Source organism: Narcine bancroftii, chromosome 3 (assembly GCF_036971445.1).
Source record: "Narcine bancroftii isolate sNarBan1 chromosome 3, sNarBan1.hap1, whole genome shotgun sequence".
NCBI classification, from domain to species: Eukaryota; Metazoa; Chordata; class Chondrichthyes; order Torpediniformes; family Narcinidae; genus Narcine; species Narcine bancroftii.
The window spans coordinates 112,632,232-112,658,097 of record NC_091471.1 but is presented as its reverse complement, the minus strand read 5'-3'; the positions used below and the strand labels follow the sequence as shown (position 1 = coordinate 112,658,097).

The 25,866-nt window shown below is 38.7% G+C and overlaps 1 protein-coding gene across 9 annotated transcripts in view; it reads right to left on the bottom strand.

The window, feature by feature from the left end:
• rfc1 (replication factor C (activator 1) 1) overlaps nucleotides 1-25,866 on the bottom strand; it is a 138,830-nt gene that overhangs the window by 77,927 nt on the left and 35,037 nt on the right. For all 9 annotated transcript variants that reach the window (XM_069924920.1, XM_069924921.1, XM_069924922.1 and 6 more), the window contains 8 exons: nucleotides 24,343-24,734; nucleotides 22,787-22,894; nucleotides 16,668-16,847; nucleotides 16,258-16,362; nucleotides 10,661-11,042; nucleotides 6,817-6,926; nucleotides 4,351-4,465; nucleotides 4,147-4,232 (listed from right to left, as the gene is read on the bottom strand). In XM_069924920.1, coding sequence (XP_069781021.1) covers nucleotides 4,147-4,232; nucleotides 4,351-4,465; nucleotides 6,817-6,926; nucleotides 10,661-11,042; nucleotides 16,258-16,362; nucleotides 16,668-16,847; nucleotides 22,787-22,894; nucleotides 24,343-24,734 — 1,478 coding nt within the window. The remainder of the gene's footprint in view (nucleotides 1-4,146; nucleotides 4,233-4,350; nucleotides 4,466-6,816; nucleotides 6,927-10,660; nucleotides 11,043-16,257; nucleotides 16,363-16,667; nucleotides 16,848-22,786; nucleotides 22,895-24,342; nucleotides 24,735-25,866) is intronic.

Here is a 25,866-nt window from a genome sequence, read left to right as displayed (position 1 = left end):
GAACACTTCTGGGATAGGGAATACTTAAAGTGGTATGTGAGTGAAAAGTAAAAGGTTGGGAACCACTGCTCTAGCAGAAATGACTAAGGGCAATCCTGAAATTAAAGGCTTCGAGATTGGGCAAGTCCAACACAAAAGTAGTTTGTTTGCCGATGATATTCTAATGTACATATCTGAACCCGGGAGATCATTGGAAAAATTGCAGGAAATGTTAACAAAGTATGGAAGAGTATCAGGGTATAACAATAAATATGGATAAAAGTGAAATTCTGCCTTTAACAAATTATGATTATGAACAATATAAAGCAAGCAGTATTCTCAAATGGAAAAATGATGGGAATTATGCTTGAACAAATTGAATTAATTCCCCCCCCCACCACTGGCAAAAATAGAATGGGATTTACAAAAATGGAAGGACCTTCCCCCAATGTTAATAAGGAGAGTTAAGTATCAAAATGAAGATAATGCCAAGAATTCAATATCTGATCAAGTCGATACCATTGCATCTACCAAAAAAGTTTAAGCCAATAAATAATTTAGTGCAAAATTTTCTATGGAATAATGAAGTACCAAGAATATCATTGGAAAAACTGACATGGGATTATAAACTGGGGGACTGCGACTCCCGTATTCAAACAAAACTACTACTTGGCTGCACAGTTAAGATTTTTGGTATGTTTCTTTAATTAAAAACCCACCAAAATGGGTGCATATGGGATTGTAAGAAATGAATGAAACAGTGATTAAAGATTTTATTTATAAATTGAACCTAAAATTAATCAGAAAAAATACTTCAAACCCAATATTCATATGGTTAAAATTTGGCAGGATAATATAGAAAAGAAAACTGGAATTTCATTAAGATCACCATTATGCAACAATCAGATGCTACCTATGATATGGGAAATAGGGCCTTAAATATATGGTTAGAGAAGGGGATTGGTCATATTGCAAACTATTATAAAGACGGTATCTTAATGTATTTTGAGCAAATAAAGCGAGTCTATGGAATTCCAAACAGCACTTGACTTTGTTATTTGCAATTATGCCTTTCTTAGAGAAATTTGGGGAAATATCATGACCCTTCCAGGAGTAAGTGAATTGGAACATACATTATGGAGGGGTGTTATACCCAAATTTATTACCCAAATATATTATTCCCCTCAAATGGAAGGTAAAAAACCTGGATTACATAGATCAAGAGAAAGATGGGAAGCAGATTTGGCAGGAAATATAGCAGAACAATCTTGGACTGAATGGTGTAAAGATGGGGTATCCTCTGTTATTAATGCGCAATATGGCTTGGTGCAATATAACTTTTTGCATCAATTATATTCGACTCCACAAAGCCTACACAAATCAAAACCAGAAATATCAGATAGATCTTTTTGATATGAAATAGAGGAAGGAACATTTCTCCACTCTATATGATCATGTACGAAAGTTAATCCTTTCTGGCAAGCAATATCAGAGGTCTTAACAAGGATTACTGGAGTTAATTTTCCGGGGAATCCAGAATTATATTTACTGGGAAATTTTATAGATATTAGCAATAATCTTAGAGTTTCAAATATCTTTTACAAACATTGCATTGGCAGTAGCCAAGAAATGTGTAGCAATTACATGGAAGTCAAATACACCGATTGCTCTGGCATGATGGATATCAAAAATTAACAATTGTCTAGCTATGGAAAAGATCATATAATAAGAAACAAATATGATAAAGAACAAGAGCGTCAGTTTCTCTAAGCATGCAAATTACTCGAAACAGAAGTACGGCAACCATACTTGAAAAATGTTAGTGCACAAGTACAATAATGCTTCTGTAAATCCATACTCTTGCCTCAATTTTATATCTTTTTTTAATAGAATCTAGATTGTAAGCTCTGACAGTGGTCGGAAAGACACAATATTTGTCATTATTTTGTGTTAAAGGGACGCAATCAGGTGATGAGCGGGTCAAGAAGGTTTACTGTCGAAAATTTTGTTCTATCTGACTTGAGTTTGATTAAGCCAATATGTTTAAATAACATTATATTAATATACAGATATTTATGAAAAGTGTATTTTGAAAGAAAAAACATTTTATGTACAAGCCGCGTGTAGACTATTTTATTATATTTATGTACAAGGTACATATTTGATACATGTTTGAAAACCAAAAATAAAATATTCAAACATCCTTGGCAGATTCAACAAGTTCAAACCCTTTTTGAAAAATTTCTGGAAATTTTGCAGCAGCATTTTTTTAAAAATCAGCAAAAGTTTCCATATCCCCTTAAAATATATTTTCTTTAAGCATCAAAAAGATATTTAAAGCTTTAGTTTGAATTTTTTTTTGTACAAAGTGGTATTTGCTTTTGGTTACAATCTTGAATTCAAAGATGAAGTTACTGTTTCATTAATGGGCTTCTGTTTCGAGTAATTTGCATGCTTAGAGAAACTGATGCAACTTGTTCTTTATATTCGTGCTTCTTACTTAAAACTGTGTGAACTGTTGACTCATTGTAGCCCAGATAGTTTCCAATTTTCACATTGCTGGTACTGTCTTCATATTGTTTAATAACTTCTTCTAAAGTCATTGCTTTTTATTTTCCCCTTTTAATATTACTGTCAAATTCTATTCCACATTTTCTTTTATCCATAGTTAATAGGGGGCACACACAAAGTCTGACTGTCATTTGCACATATTTTAATTTAGAGCCATTCACTCAATTTGACTTGTAACTAGAGTTTTCCAGAAAGATTGTGCAGTAACTGAATAATTAGGTGTAAAACAAGAAATGGTTACAGTTTTCCAAATCGCAGTAAATGAATTTCATGTTGATTGAAATAGCGTATAGCAGGGTTTGCCTTTAGATACATCTTAGAAGCTGGAGGCAGAGTTGAGCCTTTCTCCAAGGTTAATTGTTAACTCTTCAAGAGGAATCTTCAGATACAATACAGGTTGATTTTCTTCTCTCAGATTAGAGCCACCAAAGCTGACAGTTGCACCATAACCGGTGCTTCATTCGAGATTAACTTGCTAAATTTAAAATCTGAATTTATTTATAATGTAGAGATGAAGCACGGTAGCAGGCCTTTCTGGCCCATCTGTCCACACCACCCAATAACATTCATGTGACCAATTAACTTACTACCACCAGCTCGTTTCCTGCAACACCAGGGAATCAAACACTTTCAACCACTGCTACACTACCACCAAGAGTGAAGTCCTCTATTCCATACCTGCACTTTGGAAAGTCAGACCACCTGGTTATATAGATAGTAAATGAAGAGCATTGTGTCTATAAAGTAGACTGACTGTACAGAGCAGGTGTGGGGAGGCAGGAGAGCAGCTTCATGAATGTCTGAAGTCCAGCACCTCCAGATTCAAGAACAGGTTTTAATCCAATAGCCATCAGGCTCTTGAAACTCCTTGTACTACTCTAACCCCCACCATAAACAACCATAGGACCAGCAAAACATCTGTCTGCACTAATTAAATTTCTTTTTTTCTTGCACCAATGGCAACTGTGATCTAACCTTTGATATTGATCATTTAATTTTGTCTTGCATTTGAGGTAATTTATTGCTATTTTACTTGGTGCCTTGCGTACCTGTTTGGCTGCAGCAAATACAAATTTCAGTACATCTATAGGCTGTACTTGTGTCGATGACAAACTCACATTGGTCAAGAGATGAGAGGGTTCAGCTTCTATGGCTTGCACAAGAATCAAAAGATAACACCAAAAAAATGTTTACATCAGAATATCATTAAACTATCACCCTGGTTAACTTACACAGGAAGTTTATTCAAAATTCTGCATGTTATCAAGATTCACCAATGTCACCAAACCCTTCTAGGTCAAAAAGGAAACCCTACAAAAAAATGCCAGCAGGTTCTGGCAGGCTTAAAGGGGAAATTGGCATTTGAAAACAATATATTCTGCATCAGTTTCTATTTCATTGCCAGGAATTAGTAACACATTACAAAATACTTGCAATGTATTATTGGAAATATGGCAAGTACAATAATAAAAGTACCCATTCTTTCCATCACCATCTCACTTCTCAAATAAAATGCCGCATTTTAAAAGAGATTCCTGGCTAAAAATGATTCATGTGAATAAACCTCTACATCAAACAACTCAGTCAAACTGTTACCTGTACTCCTCCCCGGTCCTCATTACCAGCCATCCCGTCCACCTCATCCATGATTAACAAGTGCTTGGTATGTAATGATGAAGTTCCTGAAATGAAAAAGAAATTGAACAAGTTAAAAAAAAAATTATTAATTGTTTATGAAACAATGCAAATAACATCTTGACAAATCCCAATCAGCAAATGTTGACCACACAAAATACGAACCAGAGCAGAAGCCTTTGATGCTGGTGTTGTTTAACAATTCTGCTACCACTTCTTTCAGTGTGTTCTTGCTGCGAGTATCACTGGCATTGAGTTCAACGTAGCTGTACCCTAGCTCCTTCCGGATAAAAGACAAATGTAATACATCAGAACAAACCCTAACAAAACAGGTAAAACTGTTGTGAAAGTGCTAAAATGATCTGAGGAGCATTCCAGCAACTGAAGCAAGTGAAAGATCTTCAGAAGTCTGATCTTTCCACTCCTCCAAACCTGGGTTCTTGATCAGCCACAACTTAATTCTTTAATTGCAATGTTCTCACATACCCATTTTAAATATATATTTACTGCAGTCTGTGACAAAATTTAACAGTCACATACCTCATTTAAGAGGTTATTTTGCCAAATATCTGGTAAACTATTTCATTAAAGAAACCTTACTGGTTTGCCACATTCTGTCCAAGATTATATAAACAGTTCAACAAATGGAGCTGGAAGGTGAAGAGAAATTTGCTAACATCAATTTCTTTGGTTGGTATTAATCTTTAGATTTATGCATTACCTTATTTAAAATATATATATATTTTTTTTATATTTAAACAGAGGCACTCACTTCTATATGTAAAAGGCTGTTATGTAGAAATGGGGGTAGTATGTTTTTTTTGTAGTGGGGTGGTTAGGTAGTATACTAATGTACTATATTGTAGTTTATTAATGAAATGTAAAGGGTTTTTTGTATATATTCTTGTATTTTATATTATAAAGTTTTCAAAAAAAGATTTATGCATTTAGTGCTCCACTGTTTAAAATTAGTATTATTCAGTGGAACCAACCTTTTCAAAATCAGTCTCCAAACAGATCTCACTAAGAAATTAGTCCTTTATATCCAGAACCTCAGTTATCAAAATTGTCTCCAATGTGATTTGAGATTATCAAGTCTCCAGGTAAGTTAATTATGCTTTATTTGGTAGTTCAAATTTAAAGCAATGCCCAGCACCATACTATACTTTGGCAAGTCAAACCTGATCCCATAACAGACACCCAGTGGCAATGATGAGAGGAGCAAGGGGTCAACTCCTAGTATCAAGATGAAGAGCAATGAACAATGACTTAATAAACTACAATAAGTCCTAATAGGCAGCATCCATGGTCTGAAGGTTGCAACGAAAACCTCTTAGACTGCTTCCCCACCCCTAATAAAAAAAAAATTACTATATAATCAAAACAATCAATGTTATGCTGGAGTAATGAGATCAATTGGTCCATAATCCCATCACTGGGAAAGAAAGTGAATTCACAGCTCGTTAGTTCCAGAATACAAATTTGGAAGATTCAAATTTCAGAGTTACTTCTAAGATTACACTGTAAATATCTCATCTGAATCAGTGTTGGAAATTATATATTAATTAAAAATTATGCAATGGGTAAAAATACGAATTAGATGTGTTTAATACTAAAATACAAGGCGAGATTTTTTACCCATCGTCACTACATTAATCAATTGCTGTATTTATTCTGCTAACAGAACTATAGCAAGGAGGCCAGCTTTGAGCACATAGGCAAGCAAAAGTCTTTCCTATAGTTGGAATACTCCTTTCTTTACATTCTGAAACTTGAACAAGGAGGAAAAAGTATTGAGAACTTCTTTATTTATCAGGGTAAAAACTTCAAGACCAACCATCCCACCCCCAATTGTACCAGAAAACACTGGTGAGCTGGTGAAACACAAGAAATGGGAGATGCTAGAATATGGAAGAATAAAAATCTCCTGGAGGAACTCAGCAGAGCAACATCAGTAGGAGAAAGGGGCGTCAACATTTTGTGATTGAACACTTCATTAAGGGTGAGCCGATGTACTTTGGGATCAAGGCCATTTCAGAGGAAAATTAAGAACCAACACATGACTATGAACCTGGGGCCATAGATGGTAGACTGAGTGAAGACATCAATGGACATTGGTAAACCTTTTTAATGCTAATCTTGAAACTTGATGGTAAGTATGATGGATTTTAGTGAATTCTAAACTTATCTTTAATTTAAACTACTTGGTGAGATTTAAATTCTTAAATCTAGATCACTGGAAATTAAGGAGTCCAATTAAAGAGGTAAAGGTGTCGGGACCAGATTCTAATCCAGCACCGTCTGTAAGGAATTTGTATATTCGCCCCATGTCTGCATGGATTTTCCGGGCTTCCACCGCTCAAAGTGTACCAGAGGTGGAGGTCAATCAGGTGCAATTTGGCGGCACAAGCTCATAGGCTAAAAGGGCCCGTTATCAAATTCTAAATTTAAAATAAAAAAAACATAACTGCCAAATTAACTCAACCTATCACAATGGATTCGTTCTTGGTCTCGTTCATTCTGCCAAATTTGTGACTGCTAAATAAAAAAAATCTTACATTATAAATGTGCTCTATGCGAACTGATGATGGGCAAGGAAAGGCATGTTGTCCCACGACTCAACATTCCTACCTTGGATACTAGAGTAGCTGTGGTGGTTTTACCTACACCAGGAGGACCAGACAGCAGGGCAGCTTTGAAACTTGAACCATCATCCTTCCCACTAAATTTGCTGAATTTAACTGTAAAAAAAAAAAACACACACAAGCTATTTATGGACTCTACATTTCATAACTAGAATTGAGCACAAGCTAAAAAAAATCATGACCTTTTTTGGTAATTACCTTCCCAAAAAATACTCGAGATTCCTTCATCAGGAATTACTTGGCAATCCTACATTAACTGGATTCTTTTTAAGTGAAATACCAGAGAGATTTTTTAAAATTTTACATTTAAATGCCCAAGGTTGTCTACTTAATCGATTGGAACCAAACTGTGAGAAGATTTTAATGATTTATAAATAAACTGGAACTTCAGACACATCAGTGAGAAGGCATGACAGTGTGAAAGCACACACCAACAAGCTTAAGACACAGTTTCTTCTCGGCAGCCTCTTCAATGAACCCCTTAACAGTGCTAACTCGTTACTTGGTGCCATTTGATCTTTCTTTTCATTCCAATACTACATTAAAGTTGTGCTGCAGCTAAGAACTCCTCTCACTGTACTTGCATATTGTGACAAAAAAATTAGGCTCAAGAATGCAAGAAACTACAGAGGGTTATGAATATGGCCCAAGTCATGACACATCAACTCTCCCCTACTCCCTTCCCTCAACAACTCCCACTGCCTTGGAAAAGCAGGCAACATATTAAAGCAATCATTCTATCCACACTCGTGTCAGGAAAAAGATTTAGTAGTGTACCACTCACCAATAAATTCAAGGGCAGTTTCTTTCCTACCATCAGACACCTGAATTAACTGCAAAATAGCAAAAGCCTGCTGCCTTTGCTTAGTTCCATCTGATCTTTGTCAGTAACTGTGCACTTCTATCCTGTGTCTTACATGCTGTACTATGTCTGAGATGTCTCACTGGATAGCTCACAAACACTGCATCTTGATACATGTGTCAATAAACCTGTTAAACAGGAAGATCTGCAAACACTGATTGTAGTTTGCACAAAAATGCTGGAGAAACTCAGCAAGTCACAGTGTTCTTTATGTAGCAAAAATACATAAACGATTCGAGCCTGAACCCCTTCATCAATGGCTCAGGTGGATATGGGTGGGAGGGTGCGAGAAAACAGCTGAGAAGTGATAGGAGGAGGAGTTAGCTCTCTGAATGGAGAGGGAAGGGGTAGAGAGCTAGAGGAAAGGAGACAGAAGAGTGGCCTAACAGAAACTGGAGAACTCAATGTTAATACTATCTTGTTGGAGGGTGCCCAGATAGAATATTAGGTGGTGCTCCTCCTCTCCTCATTCCCCTTTAATTGCTCATCATCTCTCCTTTCATTGTTCTGCTGTTTACTTACACTATGGGGACATTAATTGCATTTTCAGGACTTGAAAATCACCCAAAAACCCCCACAACATAGGAAAAGTGTGCAAAACCTCCACAAAGACCAGAAGTCAGGACAGAATCTGGTTTGCTGGAGATGCAAGGGAACAGCACCAGCTACAGTTGACCCTTCTATTCATTAAGTATGCAGTAGGTCATTTGGAAAAAAAAAAAGTACATAACAGAGAAAGGATGGTGAGTGGGGAACCCAGATTATATTCTACCAACATCAAACTCAAAAAGGGAAGTCTCCATATTGTAGATCTGAAGTCAAAGAATAATCCTGTGGAAAAATATGAAAAACGATAGCTTGTTCCATTAAGGCAGGCACAAAGAATGGATGTTGTGGCCAGGTCTATCATTCCAACCCCAGCAGGAGCTCCTCAGGAGAGGGAACCTGTTCCAACCATCTTCATCAATGACTGCCTTCCATCACAAGGTCAGAATTTACTGATGATCACACAGGTTTCAATTCCTATCGGATCTCCTCGGCAGGCAAGTCCAAAACATTATTCAAGCATGGGCTGACATGGCAAATAACAATTGGTCCATGAAGTGCCTGGCAATGCCCAAGCCCCACAAAAACTCTAGCTATCTACCCTTGACATTCAATGTTGCTAGCATTGTTGGGCCCACACCACATCATCTGATCAGAAAAATCACTTGTACCAGACATAGAAATAGAGTAGGAAGGCTTGGTATCGTGCAGAAAATGAGTCACCCCAAGGCCTTTCCATAATCGACAGGTCAGGAGTGGATTATATACTCTAACTTCCTTAGATGAGTGCAACTCCAGCAACACAAGAAACTCAACATCATTCAGGATAGATCAAATTTCTTGATCAGCCCCTCAACCATCACCCTAAACCTTCATTCCCTCCACCATCAGTGCAATGCTTATGGTGTATAGCATCAACAAAAATGCAGATGCTTTCCTGCAGAAAAAATGCCACAGAATCTACTTGCAGGGCTCAACCACCACCTGAAAATTCCCTTCCAACTTTAAAAAATACAGAGAGCATCACAGTATTTGAGGTAGAAACCTTTTATTGTGATTAAAATGGAAAGGGGTGGCATCAACTATATCAAGAGGTGGAAGAAGCTAGGGAGGGACTAAGAGGTGATGGGGTATCGGACTGAAGATAGAAGAGGTGGAGGGAGAGTAGAGACACCATGAGGGAAGGGGTGAACAAATTTGTTTAAAATATATTGTTGGTCCTCCACTGTCTTTGGGTTCAAATCTGTAACTCTCAACAGCAGAGCACTTTCAGAGAGACTGCCACAGCTTAAGGGAATGGCTCACTACCTCCTTCCCATAGTTGGTTAGCATGGGCAGTAAGTGACAGCCTCGTCAGAGACCCAGATCCCAAAAATTTAAATCAATATTTAGAAACTCCCTAAATCACATGTTCAAGCACTTTTTCCCCCCAAAACCTCCATTGGCAAAGCACAGGTGAGAATTAGATCAATTTTGTTATAATAGCTACTCCACCACATTTCTATTGATTTATCTCCCAGAATTCACTACCCAAGGTTGAAGAGCTCCAAAATACTCATCATTAGCTCTACTTGCCCAGTGCATCAGCAGAAGTATGTTTATTCCAGAATTAAGTCAAAGATTCAGGAGAAAGCAGAAAAATGCAATTTTCACTGATGGAGATACAGGAATTTTCTGAATAGGCATCCTTCTGAATCCCACCAAAGAATAACCCTCCCTTTTAACAGGGGTCCTGTGCAACCACAGATTATGAATATCCTGAGCAGAAATTGCAGTTTCATCTGGTGTGACTGTTTGGATTCACCATACAAGATGTAGAGTTTAGAGTATCACTGACTTCACTACAATGCTGGATACACTACCATACAGACATCAAATATATGCATCATTCATTTTTTTCAATCCCCTCTCTTGCTGCATCTATCGATTTACAATTTAGATCCTTGAGATCAAAATCAGCTCCCACAAGTTAGCCCCCCAACCAACCAGACACACAAATTTTATTCCTGACCATCCTCTCAAGTCACCTTCAAAAGAAACCACTAGCTAATCTTTTAGTGGGTTTTTGCAGAAGCTCGTTGCCAGGTTTGTTGTGTAACTTAGTCCTACGAAACACCTTTGGACCACATTTAAAGACATCTTAAAAAAAAAAATCAAATTTTATTGCAATTCCACAAAAATATTATATACAGTATTTCCCCTAGAGATCTGCATGCAGGGAGAATATGAAGAGTATATTTCTTTATCAGTTAGGAAGAAATAAAGACAGACATTATACAGAAGGGGATTTCAACAAAACAGATTGTCAAAGCATTATCTTTATCACTAAGTACATTAATAATACAGCCTGAATGAATATTAACTATTAATAATTGAAAGAATGGAATACAAATGATTAACAAAGAAATTCCATCACCCTCACCTGCAGGCTTGCTGTTTCCAGTATTGTTTGCATGCCATTTTTTCAGCCAACGGATCAGTTTATTTGCACAACTCTGCTCCCCTTGTTGCCCTATTATATTCTTCAGTGTTGCAGGTTTGTACTTATCCACCCACAGCAAACTCTGCTCCGCATTTACTGACATTTGGGGCCGACGATCACACATTGGTGCAGAATTTTCGGTGAAAAGTTCTGTTCCAAATGAAATGTTTCTCACATGACCCGAGGATTCACCATTCTCTGCCGAAGAATGGTTCTTTTTATGGTGCGTTTGGTTTTTAGATGGTGGTGAACGGTTCTTAACATGTTCAGCTTTGTCTGTTATCTTACCAGTTTCTTGCATTTTGGATTTTGACTTTTTCACCTGCAATTATAAAAGATAATACAGAGGTATTATGCAGGAATTAAATATTCCCGAAAATTATTTTTCATCATTTGAATTGAGCTGGTCCATAAACAAAAGAATTTTTTGATCTGTAATGTCCCAAAGCCCTATTAATCCAATTAGATATACTATACAAGAGAATCAAGAGACTAGTGATGGTCAAATTCAAAACAAGCAACACAAAAAAAAAATCAAACAGCATCCATTGGAGGGGAGTGGAGGCAAAACCCAGCTTCTGGACTGCAGGTCTTAATGCGGGGTCTTGACAAAACTTTTGACAATTTCTTTCTCTACCTTGCACCCTTTACCCCCAACCTACATACCACAAAATCCAGAGTTCCTCCAGCAGTTTGTTTTGAATTAGAATAAAGTTTAGCAGGAATACTGCTAGAAACTGAAATCAATTATTTCTTCAATTAAATAATCAAATAAATGGTAATATCCTAATTTGTTCCCTTTTTTAAAAATTGCTAGTAGAGGGATAAGCAAACTTGCTCAGAATAATTCCAAAATCTTTTATATCTGTACATGAGTGGAAACAGCCCTCTATTTAATGCCTCATCCATACTCTGCTTCTCCAGTGGCTTCCTCATTGCTAACTTGAATTGCAAGACTAGATTATTCTCTGGAACTTTCAACCTTCTTTAGTAACACATGCTTTGCCAATCAAAACCAACTTATAAAAAAAAATTTTCAATGGTATTTACTGTTAGTGGAAAGATTAGCAGAATGTTATTACAGCACCAGCGACCCAGGTTTGAATGTTGTAAGGGATTTATACATTCTCTCTGTGATGGCATGGGTTTCCTCCAAGTGCTCCAGTTTTTCCCCCACATTCCAAAGACATACAGGGCTGGTAGGTTGACTGGTCTCATGTATTTGGGCAGCGCAGGTTCATGGGCCGGAAGGGCCTGCATCCCTAATTTTTTTTTAAACTAATAGCGTCTCCAGGGTTTAGCCATTCAGAAGCCGGTGAAAGATTAGTACTCCTAACCAATGGATTAGTGCAGGAAAGTGGCAATGACTAGCAGATTAGTAATGATTTTATTGAAAGATGAAGTTTGCAGAATGGCTTTCTCGAGCTTCAATTTCTAACAGCATGATACTGAAAACAGTAGAGTAAAAGGAAAATGGAAACTTCATCCAAAGATTCGACCCGCTTTTGCAATCTAGTATTTGGCACAAAAATCTAGCTCCCACATTTTATACCTAATTAAAGATGAATTAACAGTCAGAGAATTATATATAGTTCTGGTTGCCACACTGCAGGAAGGACATAAGGTTATGAGCCCAGAGGACCCCAAAACCCAGCAGCAATAGAAATTCACCAAGACAAATAGTTACTTAAATAAAAGTGGTTTTTAAATTTTCTTTAAACATAAAAACAGGATCAAACTTTAACTAATTACTATCGATTTAACCGCCTTCTAAGCGCACATGTATGTAATGCGTACAAGTTCAGAAAAGTTCTTTGATTCACAGTTCTCACTCCTCCAAGTTCACCAGTATCAGGCAATTCTTATACTGTGCACAGAATTTAACATTTATGAATTTTCACCAAGCTCTGATGCTTAAATGGTTACCACTCAGGAAGTGATATTTGTTGCTTGTTAGACACAAACTGATTTACTTCCATCAGTCACTTCAGTGTCTTGCCGAAGAAACTTGCCCCATCAGGGTTTTCCAAATGATAACCTCTTCTTCTGCAGGTCACCACAGAGTTTCTTTTGTTTCCCTTATTTCAGGTGAAACACTCAAGCCAGCTATTTCCTCTTGTATGGACTACAAGGGTTTTCAACAGGCTGAACTCAGAACTCTCAACCCATCTCCAAAATGGGGTTTCAACAAGCTGCCAGCTTGCCATAACTGCAGAAACCAGTTTTCTCTCTCTCTTTCTTTCTCACAGAGAAAATCTGTTTGGTTTTTCCTCTCTCCCCCTCTTCTTGCAAAACTACACGACCTTCTTAGAACAGCAAACTGCAACCACAGATTGTAGAACTGGACCCAATCTTCCAAGCCCGTTCATCTGTTGTTTTCAAAGCAATTATTCTTTACCAAAGCAGTATCCTTGTTTTATTGTCTTTGCAAAGGCTCTTGGTGCCTGCATGACTCACTTTTAGCAAACCTCTTGCATTTTAAATGAGACCTGTTTTGTGAAGTATTTGTGACCTACACTACCCCAAAATCTCTCTCTTTCAAAAACATACCTATATACAATATAAAATATAATCCGTCACAATAGCAATAGAGTGAAGATTTACCAGATGTTGTCTGAAGGGAGGGCTAAGATTGGATAGGCGACCACTGGATTGGATACCCCCAGAATGTAGAAACCCAGGAGGCAACCTTCGAGGATTACAAAATTATAAGTATAGATAGTCAGAATATTTCTCCCAGAGTGGGACAGGGTTGGGGAGGGCTGTAGAACTAGAGGTCACAAGTGTAAAGGGAGAAACTTGATGAACTCCATACAGAGGGTGGTGAACATTTGGAATAAGCTGCTGGAGGAAATAGTGGAGATAAATACTACTGAAATATTTTAAAAAGACATTTGAACACATACTTAGATTGGAAATGATTAGAGGGATAGGTCTAAAACAGACAAATCGCAATAACATGGTTAGGCATCAGTCAGGGTGGATGAGGTGGCTTGTGACATCCTGCTTCAGTGCTGTATACTTCAATTATTCTATAATTAGCCTAGGTCAGAAGAGGTTGGTGTGATGAGGGATTTGTGTGATGGTGTTTTTTTTGGGGGGGGGGGTTGCTGGTGAGAGAGAAACAGTCTGTTCCTCTGTGCCCTCCCTCCCCCATACACCAGTACTTTTAATAGATATTCAATAAAGTATCTCAAACATTCTATAATTATGGCACCAAAAAGGGAAATGAAAGAGCACGAATAGAGATGACTATGAGGAGAGAAAGTTGCTGCTCAAGCAAAGATCTGGAGACTGTGTGCATGGCCCACATTTTTTCCTCCTTAATTCACAGGGTAACTCTTACTTGTAAGGGTGCAGAATTTTAGTCTTTGGTGATGAAACATGACTGTAAACAACCACAGAACAGAGATGAGTTTAATGTGTATGAGTGTGTGTAGACTTTACAGAACATCACAAGAAATGAACATTGGGACTTGATGAACAAAACAGGGTTCTAGATAAACAGCAACAAGGGTTGAATTAAATAATTTACAGTTTACACAGCCTCAAGTAAAATTTCAGATATTATATATTGAGCTCCTTTCTCTCAGGCATCATGTTATTTCTGTAATTTACAATAATTGGCACATCATGTGGACCTAAGCCAGAATTTAAATTTAAAATTTAAATTTTTTAATTTTAAATTTAGACATACAGTACAGTTAACAAGCTATATTGGCCTATGAGTCCATGCTGCCCACTTTGCATCCAATTAACCTCCATCCCCAGAAAGTTTCGAATGGTGGGAGGAAACCAGAGCCCCCAGGGAAACCCATGCAGACACTAGGTGAACCTACAAACTTGTTACAGACTGCACAGGATGTTAACCATGGTCCCGATCGCTGATGCTGTAAATGCATTGCATTAACTGCTACGTCAACTGTGCCGCTTCTCAAGTACAAAAATCAAATTTGTACTTTCTTTCTTTTAATCAAGATCCTATTTAGTCTTATCACTGCCATTTCAAACTTTATTCATGGCTTCATCAGTAAATATACCAGTCCCCCTCAAATCCATTTCCTCTGTTACAGATTACAGCATACCAGTTACCTTTGCATTACCAGCTCAATTTAAATGATTCCTGCCACTCAGCAGAGCAGCTCCTTACCAAATGCAGTTATTCTACTTAATATCATCCAGTTTCTATTCAAGTCCAAATATTACCAAGGTCATGCATTCCAAGTTTTGCCTCTATTCCCACTTTTAAGTAGAAAGACCCACTGCTCACCTTCCACTTTGATCCAAATCTGTACACAGTTGGTTTCAACCAATTTCTACGTTCACTTTTAAACAACATTTCTGCTAATAATGCTGGTTCCTTCCCAGCACTTATCTATAGTTTTTCTCCTTTAAAATGAATTCTGCAATTCTCCCTTTTACCAAAGCCTTTGTCTTATCCTTAAAGGATTTGGGACAAACATTTGAGTTTTAATAGCCATTTCCTTATAAAATCCCCAGATCAGGGGCCAAGGACTTTTCAGTGCATTTACTGTCCAACAACTTGATCTTTTGCATTCATTTCTCTTAAAATGCAACCACATCTGTTCAAGAATTTTTTTAGAATCCAAGAGGACAGGCACAATATGACCAAAAACTTTATCTTTACTCTGCATTTCAAATACATGAGCTTTGCTTTAACAGAGATACGACACTCTCTCAATATTTAGAGTCAGAGACATGCAGACAAGCATTTCAAACCTTGTGCATTTCCTTTGGCTCCACACAAAGGCAACCATGCATAGATAGAAAAAGCATGACAGAGAGGGGTTTGAAAAATGGACAACGTCACTTAAGAATAAGCAACTTCAGAGAGAGCCTTCAGCTGAACATGTCCCACGTGCCCCAAATTAATCAAGTTATCCCAAGGTATAGAGATCAATTTCAATCAATTCATCTACAAAACCAGAAAAATCTAAGAGAAACTGAGCAAGAGCCTCATTGAAAGCAGTTAAGGCATGATGGAATCTGGGAAGTTAAACAGGAAAGTCTGCAGATGCTGTGATTGTAGTGCAAAATACAAAAGTGCTGGAGAAACTCAGCAGTTTTGGAAACAATGGGATATACAGTGCAGCCCCAGTATAACGCGATTGTTGGGGTCCACAAAATCTCATTGCAAAGCGGGGTCACACTAAATCAGGGTTTCAATAAATAGTTGTTGCTACAGTTGAAGTGAAAACCAATTCTTAGTAAACCAGAAATGGAACTTTCATCAGCAACAAACAAAGTGTGTAACGCTGAACACTCACCGCTTAACGCTGCCCAGCAGAATGTTTCAACATGTTTGAAGTAGCAAGAGCCTCATTCATGGAGAGAGCACTTGCAACTTTGCCCCATAGTTGGTCAGGGTAAAAAGTGGCAGAAGGTTACCGCTCCTGCCTGATCATTTGCTTGCTTAATTTACCCATGTAATAATGGACTTGAGCATCCATGGATTTTGGTATCATGTCCCCTTGCAAGATACAAAATAGAAAGTATTTTCTCTCTTCAAAACTGACCTCCTCTTCAGCTGCAATCTCATACTTGGACCTCTTCCCTGGCATTCTACGAATCAGATCCAACAGTCCATCTTCATCAATTTGTTTTGTTCCAAAACTTTCTGCCTAAATCATTTTTATTAAATGAAATAAAGCACTGTTTAATTGAAATGAAAATTTATGAATAAATTACATATTTAATGCTTTCAGGAAGGAACAGGGTAATATCACTCAAATTTGTTCAAGTCACAATGAAGTTAACACCCACATCCCATTTCCCCCTTTGTGATTAAACTGTGACACCCAGTTTTATATGATTAGAGATCACCAACATCAATTATCAACAATATTAAACAACTAGTGGCATCAAATGCAGCTCCCAAAATTTAAGAAAGTGTTCACACAATTATTTGCTGTCAACAGATACTTACTTTGTCCAATTTTGATCGCCCACTGTCTCGACCAGTCACCAGGTAATTTGTCTTCTTACTGACATTTCCAGTCAACTTCCCTCCATAACGCTCAATTAAAGATCTGGCATCATCACGTTCCATGGATTCCAGGACTCCTGTGATGACGAATGAAAGTCCTTCCAAGCAGTTTTCAGCTCCCTTAAATGACAAGAATTTGTACAGCTATTTTAAAGGAGAAAATACTAACCACTCTATGCAAGAGATCCTTACAATGTTAAAAAGGTGACATAACAGAGTAAGGCAATAGATTAAAAGCTAGGAAAGAAGAACCATCTTCCACCAGATGTTTTTGAAGTACAAAAATGCAACAAAAAAAAAAAAAAGCCCATCATTTATGGGAGTATATAGGAACTTGGATGTTAGAAATAGAAGACCTGGTTGGAAGACATCATTTGGATTAATTTGGCAAATATGAGTTTTAACATGGTTATCACAGATTAATTCAATAAGTTATTTTTCATGTGATTAAAGAACTGTCTAATGTAGAACCCATCCATTTTTTTTCGTACTTGCATGTATATGACATGACATGTTAGGTTTTCCTCAAAATGTTTGTATGCAGTTTATATGTTAAACTCAGTAAAAACATTTAAAAGAAAGGAAGAAGACATCAAAAAGGAAATGCATCTTGGAGATGGCATTGGGGAAAACACAAGAGTTCCCTGTATGTGCAGTGTGGATACCAAGTCAGTTAATGAAGGTAAAGGAGGAACAGTTTAAAAAAAAAAATTCTAACCATGATTTTGAGCTGCGCTAGGTGAGGTTTTTCTGAAGAATGTTACTGATTCTGTTTGTGAAGGTCGCCTTGTCAGTAGCCAGGAAGTGTCTAGTGGTTATGTGGAAATCTGACTCCCAGCTAGATATAGCATGATGGAATACAGAAATACAGTTGCATTCCCCTGGAGAAAATCACTTACAATTTACAGAAAAGATATGACACATTCAATGAAGTGTGGCAACTGTATCTGAGGCATATAGGTGCATAGGTATAATTCATAACCCACTCCCTGAAAAAGAAAAAAATCTGTCCCAGCAGGCAAAGGAACAAGAGTATGAAATGGGAAACGTGGCGCAGACGATGTGTTTATATTAAATACCTGGGTCCTCTTGCCTTGAGGAGGATTATTGTCTCTAGCTTTTGTATAATTTAAGGGATAGAGAGGGGAAGGAGTAAAGAGAAGGAAACAAGGACTCTGTAAATCATATTATGTGGAAAGAGAAGGTTATATTTTGTTTATTGGATTTACACATCTTTAGAAAATTAAAAATAAAATATTCAAAAAAAGTTATTGATTCGCACAAGTTCAACACAATCTATAAAAAGGGCAGTGAAACCAAAAGATGAGATGAAATGAGATCTTCCATTCTTAAAAATTTGTGATTGAGCTTCAAGTGTCAATCTTTAACTCACAGATACAAACAAGTATTACAGAAATATAAATTTGACAAATACAGCAGTTGATAAACAAGTAGCAACAGCTCTCTCATCTCTACAGCAAAAAGACAAGTAATCTGAGCATCCATTCTCATGCCACCATCCTCTTTTCCTCTCCCCCCCCCAACCACCAAACAAGGAGGCACAGCACATTTAGGGGTGGGGGGCACAGACTGAAAATTATGCTTTTATGTAGTCAGTAGGAACCAAACCAACTAAACTTGACTGCTTCACAGGGAAGGGAGTACATCAACTTTGATCAGTCCCAAAGAGGTCAAAGCCAAATAAAAAGTTGAGAATGGCTAATCGAGAGGACTTGGCTAATGATCAGGGGACACTAGTTCATCTCATCACAGCAACCAACAATTTAAATATTGTATAAAAGTATTAGTTTTGATGGCAATGGAACCAAAAACCCATCTGGTCTTTTAATTAGAGAGATTTGCCATCACTACCTGGGTCTATGAGACAAACTAGAATGACAAATGCTAAATAACAGAAACATTTCAAATTATGGCAGAGGAAGAGAACATTCATCTATTGTGTCTCCATCAGCTGAGAAGACCTAATGCAACCAATTCCACTCTCCAGCCTAGGCAAGCGATTAACTAAGCCACCAAGCCACTGCCAATATCAATGAAGAAAGAGTTGAATGTTCCAGGTCAATAACTTTTCAATAAACATTGTCTGCAATGACTAACTCCAGCATATTCACATCTCCGGCCCCTCGGCTCAGAAAGGTGGGGAGAAGAGGAGAGCTATGGTAATTGGGGACTTATTGGCTAAAAGAGCAGATAGGAGGTTTAGTGATGCTATGCTGCCTCCCAGGTGCCAGGGTCAGGGGCATCTCTGATCAAATTCATAGCATTCTGGAGGTGGTGGGTGAGCAGCAAGATGTCACAGATAGGAGTAGGGATGATGTCCTGAAGAGGGAATATAGGGAGTTAGGAAAGAGGTTAAAAAGCAGGATCTCAAGGGAGGTAATCTTAGGATTGCTGCCTATACAATGTGTCGGAGGGGGTAAGAACAGGAAGTTTATGGCAGATGAATGCATGACTGAAGAGGTGGTGCAGGGGTTCAAATTTCTGTATCATTGCGATCTCTTCTGAGGAAGTCTAACCTGTACAAGAAGGACAGGCTGCATCTTAACTGGGGGGGTGGGACCTAATATCCTGGCAGGCAGCTTTACTAGAGCTGTTGGGGAGGGCTTAAACTAGTTTGGCAGGGGGGTGGGAATCAGAATATGAGAACAGAGATTAAGGTACAAGGACAAAAGTGTTGGTGAGGAAGGACAGGCAGGAGACAAAACAAAGGTAGTCAGAGGGTTCGGGACAGGTTTCTCCTACTGCGACAAAAATGGTAGGAAAAGGGAACCGTGGATGACAAAACAGGTAAGGCAACTAGTCAAGAGAAAGAAAGCACGTTAGATATAGGAAGCAGAAAACAGAAAGGACTTGTGCAAAATAAATGGTAGCCAGGAAGGCTTAGGAGAGCTTGAAGGGGGTATGAGAAGGCTTTGGCATGTAGTAACCCCAAGGGGTTCTATACGCAGGTTAAAAACAGAAGGATGACAAGAATGAAGGTGGAGCCACTAAAGAAGGCTGTGTGTACCTGGAGGCAGAGGAGGTCCTAAATGAATACTTTGGTTCAGTATTCACAAGAACCTAGATTAGGGCGAGTTTGAAAGAGACAGGCCTATGTGCTGAACAATGTGGAGATTAGGAAGAGAAAGTGTTGGATCTTCTTAAAAAAACATTAAGATTCCTAAGTCCCAGGGGCCGACGCGATATTCCCCAGGCTGCTGTGGGAAATGAGAGTAGAGATAGCTGGGGCAGTAGCTAGATCTTTGAGTTCTCTTTGGCCCTAGGAGCATAGGTAGGGTGGACAGCCATCATCTGTTTCCCAGAGCAGGAAATAGCAAAACCCAGAAGACATATGTACAAAGTTAAGGGGAGACATCAGGAGTAAGTTTTTTTTAAATTATATACAGAGTTATGGGTTCCTGGAATGCCTTGCCAGGGAAGATGGCTGCTGAAACATTAGGGGCATTTAAGAGACTAAGACAGGCACATGGATGAAAGAAAAATAGAGAATTATGGGTGAGAAGAGTTTACTTTTTTTTTAAAAAAAAGGAATATGGGTTGGCACAACATCGAGGGCTAAAGAACCTGTACTGTGATGTAGTGTTCTCTGTTCTATTCTGTTAGGGCAAATGAATGCTAAAAAGCAGAGTCTTTAACAAGTCTTGATTGCCAATAACATTTTAATTATCAACTCAGTCAGCTATTGACCAATGTATTGGGAATGAATATCATACCAAGAGCAGGCTCAGTTCGAGATCAATACAAATGGTTTTACTATCCCCAGTGATAGCAATTCTCCCAATTGGCTGGAGACATTCAACCCAAAATGGGATCACAAAACATTGCTATGCAGTGATAAATTGCCCAGGCATTTGAATTAAAACAAGTGATTAAAAAGGGAAAGAAAGCAATTTGATTTTAAATTGTTATGATCTTTCTTTGGCTTGGCTTCGCGAACGAAGATTTATGGAGGGGTAAAGTCCACGTCAGCTGCAGGCTCGTTTGTGGCTGACAAGTCTGATGCGGGACAGGCAGACACGGTTGCAAGGGAAAATTGGTTGGTTGGGGTTGGGTGTTGGGTTTTTCCTCCTTTATCTTTTGACAGTGAGGTGGGCTCTGCGGTCTTCAAAGGAGGTTGCTGCCCGCCGAACTGTGAGGCGCAAAGATGCACGGTTTGAGGCGATATCAGCCCACTGGCGGTGGTCAATGTGGCAGGCACCAAGAGCTTTCTTTAGGCAGTACTTCTACCTCTTCTTTGGTGCACCTCTGTCACGGTGGCCAGTGGAGAGCTCGCCATACAACACGATCTTGGGAAGGCGATGGTCCTCCATTCTGGAGACGTGACCTACACAGCGCAGTTTGATCTTCAGCAGCGTGGATTCGATGCTGTAGGCCTCTGCCATCTCGAGTACTTCGATGTTGGAGATGAAGTCACTCCAATGAATGTTGAGGATGGAGCGGAGACAACACTGGTCGAAGCGTTCTAGGAGCCGTAGGTGATGCCGGTAAAGGACCCATGATTCAGAGCCGAACAGGAGTGTGGGTATGACAACGGCTCTGTATACATTAATCTTTGTGAGGTTTTTCAGTTGGTTGTTTTTCCAGACTCTTTTTGCCAGGCGCTATTTGCCTTGGCGTGTCTGTTGTCTATCTCGTTGTCGATCCTTGCATCCGATGAAATGGTGCAGCCGAGATAGGTAAACTGGTTGACCATTTTGAGTTTTGTGTGCCTGATGGAGATGTGGGGGGGCTGGTAGTCATGGTGGGGAGCTGGCTGATGGAGGACCTCAGTTTTCTTCAGGCTGACTTCCAGGCCAAACATTTTGGCAGTTTCCACAAAACACGATGTCAAGCGCTGAAAAGCTGGCTCTGAATGGGCAACTAAAGCGGCATCGTCTGCAAAGAGTAGTTCACGGACAAGTTGCTCTTGTGTCTTGGTGTGAGCTTGCAGGTGCCTCAGATTGTCATCCAATTAGACCCAATTAACCTACCAACCCCATAGGTTTTGGAGGGGTGGGAGGAAACTGGAGCACTCAAAGAGAAACCATGCAGGTCACGGGGAGAATGTACAAACACCTCACAGACAATGCCGGATTTGAACCCAGGTACTAGTGTTACGCTAACTGCCACCTTTACTATGAATTTTCAGTTTAATTGTTATGGAATAAAACACTTTGTAGCCGGCCGGGTCAGCCCCACACATGACAGGCCGAATCGCTGTTGCAAAGAGCCAGCGCAGCAGGGCACTGGGGCTTCCCCCCCCCCACCCCACCACGCAGAAGTTCCAGGCTGCAGCAGCGCATTGCCAGGGGAACGGCCAGGCCTCACAGCAGCATTATGACATCACTCCTGTGAGCCTGTCACCTCCTCTAAAAAGAAACGCGCGTGGTTTGAATAAACAGCAGTTATTGGTTTACTTGCTTGGTGTGGACAACATTTATTTCAGCAGCTCTGCCTTTAGCAGTGTTACAGCTTGCTGATTTAATATTCCTGCTCCAGCAAGGTTTCAAGCTTTCCATTAAATGTTTCTTTTATATTTGACATAGAAATGTATCATCTGCCTGCCCATCTCCCCAGGGACAGTGATCATTTTCCCCATTACCAATACATTACTATACATAATATACTAATTCACTAATTTCCTTCAATCTGTAAAAAAAAACTAATTACCAATTGTGAAAGAAAGCCATCAAGTCATCACTATACCAGCTTGCATAGAAGAAAAGAATGTTTGATTGTTCTTTTTTTAATATAAACACACCAGTTTTAAGTCTGTTCTTCAGCAAGTATCAGTTACTACTAAAGCTACAAAAGAGATATTCTGCAATTTCCCAACACACTGAATACCACATTATCAAAAAAATTAAACAGAACCAAATTTATTACAGCAAATCATTGTAATATATTGTAATATAATTGGCTAATTACATATGGAAGCTTGCAAAATTATGCATTTTAAAAATTATTTTATCAATATTAATGAATAGCTTGTATAAGTAACCTCCCTCCAGTGGGTTTCAGACATTTCCTCATTGAACAACATTTTGCTGCCATTGTACCTGAGGAATTTCTTTTGACCCCAAAGCTCGTGGTCCATCACGATTTAGAAAGCTGCGATAGGCCAAATAATTTTGCCGCTTCTTTTCAGCGCTCTCGGGACTATTGGGCTAAAGAAACAAAATGCAAATAGAACTCGCTCAGCAGAAATGATCAAAATACAAAACTATCTCACCAGGATTATGAATAAAAGTTATTCATTGCTGCTTTAATGCTTTCAATGGCACCATAAAGTAAAACAACCACAAATTAAACACATTCTTCAAGTCTTTATACTCAAACTACCCAGCCAGAAGATGCAACATTTGTCAACAGGTTGTTATTAAGACACTTCCATAATCTGAATTGGTTATTTTTGACCCATGTCCATTTAATAAATCTTTGGTCTCATGAAACTAAATTATCCAACTTTAAAGGTTGGAGATTTAGAAAGGCTAAGATAAATACAGTACTATGTTTAAAGAATGGATGCAATACCAGTTTTTTTTTGGTTTTTGCCACTTCACCACCCATATAACTATATAACCACTTACAGCATAGAACAGGCCAGTTCGGCCCTACTATTCCATGCCGTAACAAATTCCCACCCTCCTAGTCCCACTGACCAGCACCCGGTCCGTACCCCTCCAGTCCTCTCCTCCATGTAACGATCCAGTCTATCCTTAAATGTAATCAATGATCCCGCCTCAACTACATCTGCCGGAAGCACATTCCACATCCCTACCACCCTTTGCGTAAAGAAATTTCCCCTCATGTTCCCCTTATAATTTTCCCCCTTCAATCTTAAACCATGCCCTCTAGTTTGAATCTCCCCCACTCTTAATTGAAAAAGCCTATCCACGTTTACTCTGTCTGTCCCTTTTAAAATCTTAAACACCTCTATCAAGTCCCCCCTCAATCTTCTACGCTCCAGTGAAAAAAAGCCCCAGTCTGCACAACCTTTCCCTGTAACTCAGACCCTGAAATCCTGTCAACATTCCCGTGAACCTTCTCTGCACTCTCTCTATTTTGTTTATATCTTTCCTATAATTTGATGACCAAAACTGTACACAGTACTCCAAATTTGGCCTCACCAATGCCTTGTACAATTTCATCACAACCTCCCTACTCTTGAATTCAATACTCTGATTTATGAAGGCCAACATTCCAAATGCCTTCTTCACCACACCATCCACCTGAGTATCAGCCTTGAGGGTACTATTTACCATCACTCCTAAATCCCTTTGTCTGCACATCTCAATAGCCTACTACTTAATGCATATGACCTATTTCAAATCTGTAATCTACTTTAAAAAATATACTGAGTGACAAAACTTTCAATTTGTGGTAATGTAGTGGAAGGTTTTCCAATGGAACAGTGTTAGTAAACCTGATGCCTCAAGTGTATCTGATCTTCAATCCAATTTATTTTTAATCTGTACTGACAAGGTAGGTAAGAGCCAGGCTAAAGAAAGTTCATTAGTCAGGAAGTGTCATTTTCACTCTAATCTGATGCAAGTCACAATGCAAAATAACAAAACACACGCCTGACAAAAAAAAAACACAAAATGCCTCCCACCTCAGGTTTATTTGGGGATATTTTTTCCTTTGTGTTTGGTGAAACCGTTTGCTCCTTCTTTGGAGAAACTTTTTTTTCTTCTTTCTTTGAAAAAAGTGTTTTTTCTTCCTTTTTGGGAGAAACCCTTGTTTCTCCATTCTTTGAAGAAGCCTTCTTCCTTGGTGAAATTCTTTTTTCTTGGACTGGTTTTGTTGTTACCTTTATCAACTCTTCTTTACGTTTCATGTTGGCCAATTTTGCACTCATTTTAGTCGGAGATGCTTTAGCAAGCGACTTATCCAGATTAGCATTAGAAGATTCAGTTGAAAGTTGGGAAGCAATCCTCGTGCTCTGCGATTTATTAAGCTTTTCTCTGCAGTTCTTCATGTTATCAGCTTCACTCATCATTATGGCTGCAAATTAATTCAAGAGGTTGGTAAGTATCCCAAATGTGTAGCAAGGTAATAAATACAGCAAAAGGATCCCTCCTAAATCAGAAACAGCTTTGGCTTTTCACTGCATGACTAAGGTGCAAACCTTCCCCTGCTCCAGAATTGTATGAGTAGACTAAGCAGCATTCTCATACAGCATGAGACAAAGTAGAATTTAATCGTCAAAGTACAGAGGCTGATGAAACACTAGTTCAATCATCACCCTACACATTGCTTCAGTCTCTTTGTGAGAACAATCCAAACCCACAGTTTTTCTCTCTCCCAAAAGCCCTAAAGATTCCAATGACACTAAACCAATTTTTAAAACCTCATCATCTGGTGGACTTGGCTGCTTCATACCAGATTCTGCTCACTACTTTAAGGTTAATTCAACTAGATGTCTAACACAGTAGGCATAACATTGGAAATGAGTCACAAGTCAATATCTTCACCCTTATTGTAGCCTAACCTGGACTCTCTCGGTTCCAACCAAGTAGGTGCCCGGACATGCCTTCCTACAAAATACTCAGCCAAGCCTTTCCAATATTTTCTGCTTTCATTTCAGACACCTACAGAATTTGGCTTTTGTATGAATTTTAACCCGATATTATGTTTATCCAAAGTTTACATTAATTAAATACCACAAAGGTGGTCACCAAAGTTTGGAACTCTAGAGCGAATAAGGATTTGAAACATACCTACATTTACAAAGCCAGCAGTGCTGGCAGCCTTAAAGCACGTAAAAGATGGATAAATCCCTGGACATGACCAAGAGAAACCTAGGACATTGTGGGAAGCAGAGGAAGAAATTACTGGGTTGTGAAGGTGCTTGCCATGCTTGCTATCATCTGTCAGGGTGTTGGATACAAGAGTGGGGACATCATGTTACAACTATACAAAATGCTTGCTGAGTCCACACTTGGGAACTTGTTTTGGTCACCTAGCTACAGGAAGGATGCTGTTAAGCTGGAAAGGAGAAAGAAAAGACCATTACCAGGACTTGAAGCATATTTAGGTCAGACAGGATGGGGCCTTTTTCCTTGGAGTATAGGAGACAGAGGGGTGATTTTCTTTGAGAGGTACATAAAATCAGAAAGTGTATGGATGGAGTGAA